Below are 15,105 nucleotides of genomic sequence, written 5' to 3'. Positions count from 1 at the left end.
AGCTCCAATAGAGGAAATTTGTCGGGCGGCACCTGGGCATTTTCATTGCCTTTCATCAGACACTATAAAATAGATGTCTTTGCCTCTGCTGAGGCTTCTTTTGGTAGAAGAGTTTTGCAACGGGTCCACAGAGACTGAGAGGGATCTCCAATCCAGATGGAGACACTCCTGTAGGACAAGCCAAGCTTTGGTATGTCCCACTACTGGATGCTCTGAACAGCTCATTGGAGAAAGGGCATTGGTACTTATCTGACACACTTGTTCTCTGTGAGCTGTGAAGAGCATCAGCCTCACCCAAATTCCATCTGGTGGAGTTCTATTCTGGCCAACTGTTAGGTAGGGTGAAGGAAAGAAAGTTTCATCACTTTGACTTTGCCAAAAATGGGGGATGCTAGGGAGGAGTCCCATGGAGGAGGAGGAACGTCCTCGCAATTGAACCCAGCCTATCCTAGCAGAAACTGACCTTCCACTACTGGATGATCTTCACAGAGAATGGGCGTGTCAGGTAAGTACGAATGCCCTATATCTGCTAAATAACAAAAAATTAGGGAAAGTTTTTGCATTGTTAAATGAACAAAGAAAAGAGGGGTGTTATATACACTGTTCAAAAAAATAAAGGGAACACAAAAATAAGACATCTTAGATCTGAATGAATGAAATATTCTTATTAAATACTTTGTTCATTACATAGTTGAATGTGCTGACAACAAAATCACTCAAAAATTATTAATGGAAATCAAATTTAACAACCCATGGAGATCTGGATTTGGAGTTACACTTAAAATTAAAGTGGAAAAAAACACTACAGGCTGATCCAACTTTGATGTAATGTCCTTAAAACAAGTCAAAATGAGGCTCAGTAGTGTGTGTGGCCTCCAGGTGCCTGTATGACCTCCCTACAATGCCTGGGCATGCTCCTGATGAGGTGGCGGATGGTCTCCTGAAGGATCTTCTCCCACACCTGGACTAAAGCATCCCCCAACTCTTGAACAGTCTGTGGTGCAATGTGGCGTTGGTGGATGGAGCGAGACATGATGTCCCAGATGTGCTCAATTGGATTCAGGTCTGGGGAATGGGCAGACCAGTCCATAGCATCAATGCCTTCGTCTTGCAGGAATTGCTGACACACTCCAGCCACATGAGGTCTAGCATTGTCGTGCATTAGGAGGAACCCAGGGCCAACCGTACCAGCATATGGTCTCACAAGGGGTCTGAGGATCTCATCTCCGTTCCTAATGGCCTTCAGGCTACTTCTGGTGAGTACATGGAGGGCTGTGCGGCCCCCTAAAGAAATGCCACCCCACACCATTACTGACCCACTGCCAAACCGGTCATGCTGGAGGATGTTGCAGGCAGCAGAACCTTCTCCACGGCGTCTCCAGACCCCATCATGTCTGTCACATGTATTCAGCGTGAACCTGCTTTCATCTGTGAAGAGCACAGGGCACCAGTGGCGAATTTGCCAATCTTGGTGTTCTCTGGCAAATGCCAAACGTCCTGTACGGTGTTGGGCTGTAAGCACAACCCCGCCTGTGGACGTTGGGCGCTCATATCACCCTCATGGAGTCTGTTTCTGACCGTTTGAGCAGCCACATGCACATTTGTGGCCCGCTGGAGGTCATTTTGCAGGGCTCTGTCACTGCTCCTCCTGTCTCTCCTTGCACAAAAGCGGAGGTAGCAGTCCTGATGCTGGGTTGTTGCCCTCCTGCGGCTTCCTCCACATCTCCTGATGTACTGGCCTGTCTCCTAGTAGCGCCTCCATGCTCTGGACACTACGCTGACAGACACAGTACACCTTCTTGCCACAGCTCACATTGATGTGCCATCCTGGATGAGCTGCACTACCTGAGCCACTTGTGTGGGTTATAGACTCTGTCTCATGCTACCACTAGAGTGAAAGCACCGCCAGAATTCAAAAGTGACCAAACCATCAGCCAGAAAGCATAGGAACTGAGAAGTGGTCTTTGGTCACCACCTGCAGAACCACTCCTTTATTGAGGATGTCTTGCTAACTGCCTATGCTTTCCACCTGTTGTCTATTCCATTTGCACAACAGCATGTGAAATTGATTGTCAATCAGTGTTGCTACCTAAGTGGACAGTTTAATTTCACAGAAGTGTGATTGACTTGGAGTTACATTGTGTTGTTTAAGTGTTCCCTTTATTTTTTTGAGCAGTGTATAAAAGAATGGATTTTGGCTAAAGAAATTTTTAAAGATAAAGATGGTAGGATACTGATGGAGATAGAATTAGAAAACAAAGATTCTTTTGGTAGAAATGTATGCTCCATATGGCCCGCAGGAATTTTTTTTTTCAAAAATTGTATAATAAAATTAAGGATATACAATATGAAGAGATGCATCCTAGGTGATTTTAACACGCTCATAGATAAAACATTGGATTATAAAAGTGATAAGAGAATAAGAAAGAAAAAGGTATTACCATTTTTTTTTTCATGATTTGACAAGGGAAGCTAAGATTTATGATGCATGGAGAGAACATCACCCAGATAAAAAACAATTAACTTTTTACTCTACTAGACATCAATCTTGGTTGAGATTAGATATGGCATGGATGCCTAAGAATCTTAATTCAGAAATAACCAAAATAGAGATTGAACCAAATCTGTGGGCAGATCATAGCTATATTAAGTTTAGCTGGAAAGGTCGACCCAAGCCCTCAAGATGGACTTTGCAAAGAGCAATTTTAAAGGAGGAGGAATTTAAAATTAAAATGGAAAAAGATATGAAGCTCTTCTTTAAAGAGAACAAAGAGGACACATCCCTACAAAACACCTGGGATACAGCGAAAGCATTTATGAGAGGGGTGGCGATAAGCTACATGGCGAATAAAAATAAGGAAAAGAAAAATACTAGAAATAGAAGATGAAGCTGCAAGAAGAACCAAAAATAATTACGAATGGATTTAACAAAACATAAAATAAATTTGCTGGAGAAAGAAGAATTAGCCCCAAAATTGAAAATGATAAAACAAAATACGATGGCTAGCCTGTAAATTGAAAAAACAAGCAGAAAAGAGATGGATTACTAAGCTACAAGATGAACAGTGGGAGATATGCTATCAAGAAGAAGCGAAAAGAAACATAGCTCAGAAATTCTATGAGGATCTATACAAAGAAGAAGAATACTTAATAGAAGAAAAAGGGATAAATTGCCTAAAGAAAGCAGAACTTCCAAAAATATTGGAAGAAGAAAAAAGTATGTCGAATAGAAAAATAAGTCTTGATTTGGACAATAAGCAAACAAAATAATAATAATAAGGCATCAGGACCAGATGGACTTCCTGCTGAATAAAAAAGACTGAACAAGATCTACTAAGCAACCGATTGCTTAAATTATTTAATGAGGTTTTAGACGAGGCAAATATTTCACAATCTTGGAATAAAGCAACGATTACAATTATCCCAAAAGGAAAAAATGATCAGACAAATTTAGGAAATTATAGGCCAATATCTCTCTCAAATATGGACTACAAAATTTTTGTAACTATAATAGCTGAAAAACTCAAAAAATATTAAACAAATTTATTCATACGGATAAAAATGGTTTTCTCCCACATAGACATCTCAAGAACATTAGGGCAATCTTAAATATTATAGAGTATTATGAGGAGCATAGTGGCGACCAGGTAGCATTATTGTTTTTGGGCGCTAAAAAGGCATTTGATAATGTAAAATGGAGTTTCATTTTGCAACAAATTAAGTATATGGATTTTGGGCAAAAATTCTCAAATGTAGTATCGGCAATATACAATAAACAAGAAGCCAGGATATTGATAAATGGTCATACAGCAAATAAATTTGAAATACAGAAAGGAACAAGACAGGGATGTCCATTATTGCCATTATTATTTATTCTGACACTAGAGGTATTAACAAGAACAATCAGGAAAGAAGCGGAAATAAAGGGATTAAAAATAAAAAAGAAGAGTACAAATTACAAGCCTTTGCTGACGATTTGGTTTTTATTTTAGAAAATCCACAAAATTCGGGACCAAAACTCACAGAGCAATCAGAAGAATTTGGAGAAGTTGAGGGGCTAAAAGTTAATAGGGGAAAACCTAAAATACTTACGAAGAATATGACAAATAAACAAAAAGAAATTTTAACTAGGATAATGGACATCCAGATAAACAACGTTAAATACATGGGGATTATGATTTTGGCAAAATGTGCAACACTTAAGGAGTATAATTATACTCTATTAATTAAACAATTAATGGAAGATTTCAGAAAATGGGATAATTTAAGATTTTCTTTCATGGGGAGAATAGCATCCATAAAAATGAACACATTACCCAAATTATTGTTTCTTTTCCAAAATGCTCCTGTAAAATTGGAAAAATATTTTTTTTTGATTTATTGGACAAATTAGTATCGCAATTTATATGGCAGTAGAAAAAGCCCAGAATCAAGGTAAACTTGTTGCAGGATGCTACCGAAAGGGGAGGACTTGGCCTACCTGACTGGGAATTGTATTATAGAGTGGCTACTTTGACCTGGGTTAAAGACTGGATAAATGTAAAGAATAAAAGAATGTTAACACTAGAAGGATGCAATCTACAATCAGGGTGGCATGCCTTCCTGTGGCAAGACAAACAACAAGTTCACGGATACTTCCAAAGGCATAAAATTAGGCAGGCTCTATTAAACGTATGGAATAAAACCAAACGACAAATGTATGCTGAAATACCAACTTGGTTATCCACATTAGAACCATTAATGCACCCACATGTACTTCGCCGGGGGGAGGTCATTACACATGAGGATATATTAGATGAGAAGGGAGAGTTAAAAACAAGGCAAGAGTTGAAAGACTTGGGATTGGAGATAGAATGGTGGGCTTATTTGCAATTACAATCAAGTTATGGTAAAGATATGAAAGAATGGGGAATTAGTAGGTGGAAAACAAAATTAGATAAAATACTATTGGGAACAGATGAGAAATTGATTTAAAAAATTTATAAAGTGCTATTGGAATGTAAATTGGAAGAAGGAAAAGTAAAAGAAACAATGTTGGCCTGGATGAAAGATTTTGGATATGGGATAAATTTGGATGATTGGCGAACCTTATGGGATAGAAATAAAAAAATAACTTTGGCGGCACCATATAAAGAAAATTTATATAAAATGTTTTACCGATGGCACATCCCACCATCAAAATTGGCAAAAATTTATCCGAAACTATCCCCCAAATTTTGGAAATGCAATAAAGAAATTGGAACATATTATCACTTATGGTGGAATTGCAAAAGAGCCCAGATATATTGGTTGAAAATTAGAAATTGGATAGAAGAGATGTGTACAATTAAAATAGAATTTAGACCTGAAATCTTGTTACTGGGAATTAATATGGGAGACTATAATAAAGATGTAACATACCTAATAGTCCATGTCACTACTGCTGCAAGGTTAGCTTTTGCCCAAAGATGGAAAGGTAATGAAAATAATGAGGAAAATTTGGATGCGCACTGAAATGGATAAATTAACTCAAAGAATTAAAAAATAAGACTGAATCTGATTATTATAAAATTTGGGAAAAGTTTTACCACAGGTTGAAAAGAAGGAACAAATAAGTGTATCAAAGATGATATGTGTGTGTGTGTGTGTGTATTATTCTTTATATTTGTCATTTAGTGATGTAAGATAAGCAGGTGTGTCGGGATGTATACACAACATTCATTGTTTTTTCCTTTTTGTTTGACTAATAAAATAATAATTTTTTTTTCTCGCGGACCACCAGTGGTCCCGCCTACCAGTTGGTGACCACTGGCCTAGACTACTGTTGAAACATCATCACAGCTTTAGATGCCTCTTGAGACCTTTTGTTATCATTATTTGTGGAAACGGAAATGACACTGAAATTCTAAATCTTATGTTTTACTGAAATTACTAGGGTTTATTTGCAAATACATTTTAGAACTGTGTTCTTCTATATATCTCAAAATAAGATAGTTATTCAGATTTATGCTCACTTCTTTATAGTCACATTAAGAAATAAGAGCATTTTTCTGTCAATGAGTTATACTGTATAATACCCCATTGATATTTATTTTATGTGTTACAGTTAAAAGCCAGTTCAGTCCCATCAGCGTGTCACATAATTAAAAAAAAAACAGCACAGAGAGATTCTTTAAATATCTTCACAATCCTTCATGTGCATTAATGGTCTTTGGGGAACACTTCTCAATTGACAGTAAAATTCTGCTATGTTTCAAAAGCAGGTTCCCATACATTATGGACTTGATTTTTAAGGATGTTACACTGTTGTATTATATAGATTTTTAAAAATGTCTATTATGATATTGAGGTTATTACAACTTTTGTTTTCATTCTTTCTTCAAGATACCCAGAAAGTGGCATTGTGGAAATGAATGTCCGTAATCTGCGGCCTCGAGCAAGAACTATTTTGAAATGGAAGGAATTACATGTAGGTGATACAGTAATGGTTAATTACAACGTAGAGAGTCCAGAAGAAAGAGGATTCTGGTTTGATGCAGAAATTACCTCTCTGAGAGAAATTTCAAGGACTAACAAAGAGGCTTATGCTAAAATTATGCTGGGGTAAGATTTTATTGATTGATATTGCAGTCTATCTATATTTTTTTACATTATTTCAGTAAATAAAACCTTTCAGTATAGCACAAAACTTGTAATTTCTTTCAATGTTATTTTTATAGCAATAAGTTAAACACAATATTGCCCTGTCTTTCTAATATTAGATTTATATCCTACTTTCATTTTGGGACTCAAGGCAGCATACATGGTGCTCTATCGTCCCATTTCCCCACTTCCCCCCACCCAGAACAATAATTTGTGAGGTAGGTTGGATAAAGAGAGTGTGACTTGTCCAAAGTCATCCAACGCATCTCCATGCCTGGGAGTAGACTAAAACCAGGGTCTTTCTTCCTCTCGCTCAACACCTTAACTACTATATCATGCTTTCATTCATGTTGTTCTCTTTCCAACTATTATTTGAAATATGTAAAGTACAATTCTGGAGAAGTTTGCTCAGTAGTAAATTCTGTTGAATTCATTACTGACTTACTTTTGATAACTCAACATAAATCAGCCTGATTTTCTTCATAATGGTAGGTCTGGTTTTGTAGCACAGTGGACACGTTAATTCAATTTACACAGATATTAAGATTCTTATATTTTGATTTTTAGAAATACCATGAAATTACAAAAGGAAACGATACACCAAAAATATGACAGCATTGTAGTGATTTCTGTGTTTCAGGAACATAGCAAGACATTTCAACCATGTTATGCTTCTGATTTTCCAGATCATTTTGGCTTTTGGGAAATAAAGAGTATGCAAATGGAGTATTTCACCGTGGTAATTTTCCTTTCCAGAAGGAAGCATTCTCTTCTTATATAGTTAATCAGTGTTCCCAAATCCGAAGTAGACTTAGGTCTCAGAACTGAACTTGGCGAAAATAGAAATTACTCAGCACAGAAAAATTGGCTGAATTAGCAGTTTGGACAAGAGCCAAGAGGAGGAGGTGGATGTATCTACTCTACCCCTTTCTCCTCAGCTTAAATGTTTTTTTCCACTTTGCAACAAGTCACCAGTTCATTAGTTTTCTTTCCCTTAGATTACGCTTATTTCAGCATTCTCATAATCCTGTGGAATGAAATATTTTGGCAATGGTACTGATCTTCATTGTGATAGCAGAGGACTGCCAATATCCTGAAAGAGAAGAGCCTTGCTGTAAAATCAGAAAGAATAATAAATAGGATGAACGCATCTGCAAAAAAAAATGATAATAGGGAAAAGCAGCACAGTTAAACCTTAAATAATTTATTTTTTCTTACATCAGCAGACTCTGAATATCTCTTTGAATGCATTAGAAAAGATAAAGTTATTCATAAGTTTTCTTCATGGAAACACCTCTAGTCCTTTGTTCCTGGAAGTGTATAAAGCTAATGCTTGCTAATACTGAAGAAAAATTAAAAGCAATTTACATTTGAGATATATTATAAATCCTGATGTATATACTTGAGTCATTTTTGCCCACCTAATTGATGCTACATTTAGCAAGTGTGTAGCCATATGAAATAAATGAATAAATAAAGTAAAATAAATTATTTACAGTTACTATTTCAATCATTAAAAAACCCTAAATGATGAAGCCATTAGAGGTATTTTGAGTATGAAGTATGTTTCAAATTTAGGCAAACATTATTGCTGGCAATCTGTAAGTAATGTGTGGCAATTCATGATAAAAACTAAATTTGAATATGCAGCGTTGCCCATAAAGCAGCATAAGATACTAATAAGGGATTTATGTGAAGGGATGTAATTTATGCAGGAGACTCCTTTTTGAAGACAAAAAAATAAGCAAGTTAGATGGTTAACCTTATGTTTTTCTGTATGGAACTCTTGCAATATTATATAGTGATAGGAAGGCTAATTAGAAGGTGTATTTCATTAATTAAACTACTATCCAGTATTATGCTCTGAAAACAGAGTATTTCCTGCTAGAGTTGAATATGCTTGTCCATTTAATTACACTGAAATAAATGAACAAATATTACTTGTCCAAAATAAAGAATCAGATCTATAATCAAATTTTAATTTTTAACTTCATGGTTCTGATTTAGATGTCAGCTGATCAGTTATTCTAACATCTTGTTCTTTAATTTTTTTTCTTTGATTTCCCCGATTTCTAAATATGTTTTATTGTTGGCTCTTTAAAAATATATGCCCTCAAGCATATTAGTATCCTTCTTTACTTTGTTCCATTTCTATTAGCATCAAATGAGTTTATTTAAAAGTGCTTTGTATGGTTGTATTTATTTCTATATTGATCATTAAATATATATGGCAAAATGAAAATAAAATTTAGGTTGATCTATTATTGTTTGATCTATTTTCTGGTTGATGGTATTGCTTATTTGTGATTTTTTTCTTAATATAGTTAATATGTAAATTGTTAATGTTATAGTATGATATTTCAAGTAGATGCATTATTTGCTTTTTCTGTGAATATAATAGTGAATATTTTCTGGATTAATATACAGTAATAATATTGCTATTTCACAAATGAGTTTGAAGCATGCTTTTATTTAGTTTTTAGTTCAGTCCCTGAATCTTATTCAAAAATATAATGTATACTTGCACAGTAATTTCATGTTGTGTTCCATTGGATAGCATTCAAGTTAGACTGAGATAAATTCAGTTGAATTTTTTTTTATAAAAGTTTTTATTTTTTAAGACAAACATATATGTACAAACAAAACATAAAAACATAAAACCATCTTCCATTTTATATACATACAGTGTGTCAGTTGGTTTCAAATCTTTTGTGTTATCCTTTCGTAGTCATGACTCACAGTTTATGTAATTTTTCACATTGTCAAAGTAACATATGCTTATATATTTATCAGTTATTAATCATCCATGACTAAACTATTTCTTCCATCATTTTATACGAGATATTCCAAATTCTATTTTAAAATTTATATTGTACTTTCATCCAATGGTTATATATGTCTATATTATATTTTATATCAATCTATTGAATTTCTATTACAAAATTATCTCTTACATTACCATGTCTTTTTGTCCAACCATTGATAAAACAAATCCCATATCATATAAAATTGTTTATCTTCTTGCTCTCTAATTTCAAATGTCAATTTACTCACTTCAGCACAGTCCATAATTTTCTTAATAACTTCCTCCTGCATAGGTATTTTTTCATTTTTCCAATTCTTAGCAAATACAATTCTAGCTGCTGTTAAAACATTTACAATCAAATATTTCAGCTCTGTATTGTATATTTCCGGTATAATTCCCAATAAAAATATCTGGTTTAAAGTCTATGTGTTATTTTATCATTTTTTCCAACCATGTGTGGATTTTAGTCCAATATCTTTTTGCATCTGAGCATGTCCACCACATATGATAATATGAACCAGGTATCTGATGACATTTCCAACATTTATCCAATTTGTTCTTAAACTTTCTTGCAATTCTCATTGGGGGTAGGTGCCACCTGTAAAACATCTTATACAAATTTTCTTTATATGCAGTTGACATTGTCATTTTATAATTTTGAGACCACAATTTTTGCCATTTCTCTAAATCAATCCCATATCCAAAATTTTTCCCCCAAGCAATCATCATTTGTTTGACTTGTTCTTCCTCCAACTTAAATTCTAATAAATGTCCATAAAGTTTTTAAATTACCTTTTCATCAGTACCCATCAGAATTTTATCTAAATCAGTCGACTTAACATTAATACCTTCTGTTTTAAAATCTTTATCAAATCTAAATTGTATTTGCAAATATGAAAACCGATTCATTTTTACACCTTGTTCTTCCAACGCGCATAGATTTAAGTTTACCCTTTTCATTCAATATCTCACCATATCTAACTGTTCCTTTTTATATATTTTTGGGTAAGAAAAAGCTTCGATAGTAGATATCCATAATGGAATTTTTAAGTAATATTGTCTTTTTATCTTCTTCCAGTTCAAAAGCAATACCTCTCTAATGTAATGTCTTCTAAAATACCCCTGTGTTTTAGTTCTCTTATACCAGAGGAAGGCATGCCATCCCAGCAGCAAGTCATGCCCTTCTAAGGTCAATAATCTACTGTTCCTTAAAGTTATCCATTCCTTTACCCACATCAAATTTGTTGCTTGATAATATAACTCCCAGTTAGGCAAGGCAAACCCTTTTATTCTCACTTTCTTGCCCTGCCAAATATATGTCAGCACAATTCTATTTAAGTCTTCAAAAAACTCTTTCCCTAGTCGAATTTGAATTGTCTGGAATAGATATAAAATACATTCATCTTAATTGTAGATATTCTCCCAATCAGTGATAGTTGTAAATTTTCCCATTTTGCCAAATCTGTCGCAATCTGCTGTTTGAGTTTAAGTAATTATCCTCCTTCAGTGTGCTACATCTTGGTGTAATATATATCCCTAAATACTTAATCTTATTTGTGACCTGTATTTCTAAAATTTCTTCAAACTCTTTGTTTCGTCTTGCTAACATATTCTTTGTTAATATCTTTGCTTTATCTTTGTTTATTTTCAAACCTGCTACTTTTCCATATTCTTCTATCGTTTCTATTAATTTAGGTGCTGTTTCCAATGGGTCCTCTAATATAAATACCAGGTCATCTGCAAAAGCTTACAATTTATACTCTTTCTTTTTAATTTTCATTCCTTTTATTTCTTTTTCATCTCTAATATTCCTATTCAACACTTCCAATGTTAACACAAACAGCAGAGGTGACAGTGGACAACCTTGTCTTGTCCCTTTTCTTATATCTATGGATTCTGTTAATTCTCCATTTACCATCACTTTTGCAGTTTGTTTATGATATATCATTTCAATGGCTTGGATAATTTTTTTTACCAAACACATTTGTATCAATTGCAGTAAGATGAATCGCCAACTCATATTGTCAAAGCTTTTTGTGCATCTAAAAACATCAAGGCCATTTGCTTTTCAAGATGTGCCTCATAGTATTCCAAAGTGTCCAGAATTATTCTCACATTGTCTTTGATTTGTCTCTTTGGCAGAAATCCATTTTGATCAGCATGGATAAAGTTATTTAAATATCTTTTCAGTCTTTCTGCCAAGACAGAAGCAAAGATTTTGTAATACTGAATTTAGTAGGGATATAGGTCTATAAATTTTAACTTGCTGCAAGTCTGTATCCTCCTTCGGTATAATTGTAATATATACTTCTGATCATGTGAGTTGAATATTTTGTTTCTTAATTTCAGGGGCCCAGAAGATGTAATAAATGATTGCAAACTACGTTTTATAGAAGAAATATACAAGATTGAAAAACCAGGAGCATATCCATTGACATTTGCAGATGGAGAGTTCAAAAGTAGGTAATTGGTCTGCCTATGAAAGGTTTCCCATTTTTGAATAATATTTTAAACATGCTATTATTAAAAGAAATATATTTGATTAATATATTTTTCAAATAAATATACAATTCATAGAAATAACTTTATATTAGAATATGATTTAGATATTTGTAGAGAAAGATATATGTAGAGAAAACCAGAAGACAATGATTTATTATCTGCAAAGGTTTGCACATTTATGCTGCCACTGCCATATATTTAAATTCTGCTTATTTGCCAACCTCTTTTGCTAATTATGGTCTTTTATAGGCCCAAGGTGGCACTAGAGAGTAATCTTACAGTCTTACTTCAGTCCTGAGTACTGTAATAAATTGCTTGATTGCATTTAAAGGAAAGAAAAGAAATTATAGGAGGAAGAGGACATATTGAAGGAATGCTCAGATGACTTGGATAGTCTTTCTGCAGCAGACATTTCTCTAAGAGATATAATCAACAGCCCAAGTAGCTCTCTTCTACTTGCCCAAAGAACGATCTTTTCCCCAGGTCCTTAGTGAGGAAGGAAAGAGATTTTAGATAGATGAAAAACTGTCTTACCAGGGACTCAGTGCAACTGTTTTTCAATGTGATTTGACATTCCAGGCAACAGCTTCAAAGGAATAAGTTTGGTCTAGTTTAAAGCACCAGGTTAGTAAATAGGAGTGTGATTTCTAATCCTACTTTAGGCATAAAAGATGACTGGGTGACTTTGGGTCAGTCATTCTGTCTCAACCCAACCCACTTCATGGGCTTGTTGTGGGGAAAAATGAGGAGAAATGAGTATTAGGTATATTGGTTGCCTCAAATTATTTATAAAAAAAACAAAGGTGGGATAAAAATCTAATAATAATAAATACCTAATATTATTCTCCTATTTTCCCAAAACAACCCTGTGAGATGAGTCAGACTGACCAGAGAGAGCGATCCAAAATTACCTAGCTGGCTTTCAGGCCTAAAGCAGGATTAGAACTCAACAGTCTCCCGGTTTCTATCTTGGTGTCTCCTAAGTCAGTATTATCCTCCAGTTACTTTAAGGAAATAGGCCTTTTGGTGTCTCTTTAGATCAGATACTGATTGAAATCAAGAGGAAGATACTCTTTCTTCTCCACTATAAAACCACCAAGTGCAAGAAATCCAGATAGCTGAACTGAATTGCCACCTAAAGAAGCAGCTAATGCACCAGCAACAGTTTAGGGACTAACTTTTCTCTGCCATGTTTGCAGGAGATCCAAGTGAGTTACAAGTTATCAAGATCCCTTCCTGGAAGGAAAGCTTCACCTCGTCTTCCAATATTGATTTTCCATCTCCACAGATACCTGGGTGCTTTGCTTAGTTTATATATATTGGACCATGTGTCCCTGTAGTTTTAAATATTTCTACAGGCATTGTGGGAAATCAGTAAGACAATACGCATTTTTAGTAATATGGTAACATTTTGTCTGCCTTTTATTTACGTGCATCAAGACACCAAAAATGTGTGATCTAGCTCTCTCTGCAAATGTTTTTTGGCCAATAACAAAGAGTGAACACTCCATAGTTCATGATCTTGAATGAATGACTGTCTGGTAGCCTGCAATTGCTTGCATTTAAATTTGTTTTCCTGGTGGCTGTCACCCTAGGAAGTCAAGCTAGGGAATTTTGATGTATTTGCTTTTTCAATGCTTATTAATATTTTCAATATTTGTTGGTTTATATAATTAATTTTCTGTGCAGCTGGTGTTCAAGACTCTTTTTAATCACCTTATTTCCCCCACTCTCTTTTTTTTTCTTTGCAGGGAAGAGTGGTCCTGAATGTAAACATTGCAGAGCTGACCCAGATAAAGAATGTCGATTTTGTTCTTGTTATTTATGTGGGGGGAAACAGGATGCACACATGCAACTTCTCTGTGATGAGTGTAATATGGCTTACCACATATATTGCCTGAACCCACCACTTAGCAAAATACCAGAAGATGAAGACTGGTAAGAAACGCACGCGCACGTGCGCGCGCGCACACACACACACACACACACAGAGTCTATATATATTCAGTTTTATTGCCAATATAATTAAAATTCATTGATAGAGGCTGTTATTTCTAATGCCCTTCTAGTGCTAAAAGAATGGGAAAAATCATTTTTTCCCTCTACACTAAATACCAGATGAAATCATACTAGTAACCCTTATTTATACATTTTATGCTTTTAGCTTTAGAAATTCTTGGAGTTCTTCTTATATGTGATATTAGATATTGAAACCACTGCATAGTAACCATAGGCTTGATGCTCCTGTTCCTTTTACCAGCAAGAGTTTCTAAACAAAGATCAATTCCTTCTGTAATTTATAGATGTGAAAATTCAGATTTTTGCTTTACCCTGTTGTACTCAGAATTGAAAGAGATCGTTTGTTCATAATCTTCAGTTCTGTGATTTACTTAGCTACTTCTTCTGACAGGAACCAAATAGAAGCTGTGTTTACCGGGAGATTGTTTGCAGTTCATTCCAAATGTTCAGAATTTTAAAATAATTGCAGTCTTTTAGGAACTGCAGTCTTTAGAAGCTAAATTTGGAATATCATATAATTTTTGTAAAACGATGAATTTTGCAAGTATTTGCTGAGATGGTAGGGTTTTTTTTTGTTCTGCTTATCGTAGAGAATATCCAGGAGTTGTTGAGCATAAAACCTGTCTAATTAGGGTAACTATCATTCAACAGTTCTTGCTCAAAATCAAGGCTTAATTGTCTTGGACAGTGTAATTGTTACATTGTTCGCTTAGCCAGCTGCTACCAAATGTGAAAGTTAGATGCTTATCCTAAACCTGCAGCTGCAGGAGAGAGCGATGATCACAGCTTCCCTCATATAATTTCTCTTCCACTGGAGATATCTATCAGATTTGTCCTAGTTTGTTTTTGTTTCTTAATGCTGTAATGATAATATGGGATCATGGTTTAATTTTGCATTTTATAGAACACAGTGTCAAATCCAAGCTTAAAGCCAAGAGAGAAGCAACAAATTATATCTAATTTTGCCCTGTTTATTTCAAGACCAAACCCCTCATACAACATTTACGGTTAGAACAACAGCCCCATCTCATAATACTGGAGGAAATGCTCCCCTGTGACCGCATGATTGCAGTCTAGGTGCTTGGTAACCAGTTTCTATGAATGACTGGTTTCAGTGCCCCATGATCACATGGTTGCCACCTGCCACCTAACCTAGC

General features: G+C 34.8%; 1 protein-coding gene across 2 annotated transcripts in view; it reads left to right on the top strand.

The window, feature by feature from the left end:
* Window positions 1-15,105, top strand: part of UHRF2 (ubiquitin like with PHD and ring finger domains 2) — a 74,837-nt gene that overhangs the window by 40,077 nt on the left and 19,655 nt on the right. For both annotated transcript variants that reach the window (XM_026703726.2, XM_087926672.1), the window contains exons 4-6: window positions 6,364-6,582; window positions 11,777-11,886; window positions 13,681-13,867. In XM_026703726.2, the coding sequence (XP_026559511.2) occupies window positions 6,364-6,582; window positions 11,777-11,886; window positions 13,681-13,867 (516 nt within the window). The remainder of the gene's footprint in view (window positions 1-6,363; window positions 6,583-11,776; window positions 11,887-13,680; window positions 13,868-15,105) is intronic.

Source organism: Pseudonaja textilis, chromosome 2 (genome assembly GCF_049901715.1).
Source record: "Pseudonaja textilis isolate UNSWEBS1 chromosome 2, rPseTex1.2, whole genome shotgun sequence".
Classification (NCBI taxonomy): Eukaryota; Metazoa; Chordata; class Lepidosauria; order Squamata; family Elapidae; genus Pseudonaja; species Pseudonaja textilis.
The sequence above is the reverse complement of the archived record's forward strand: the minus strand, read 5'-3'. Positions and strand labels throughout refer to the sequence as shown.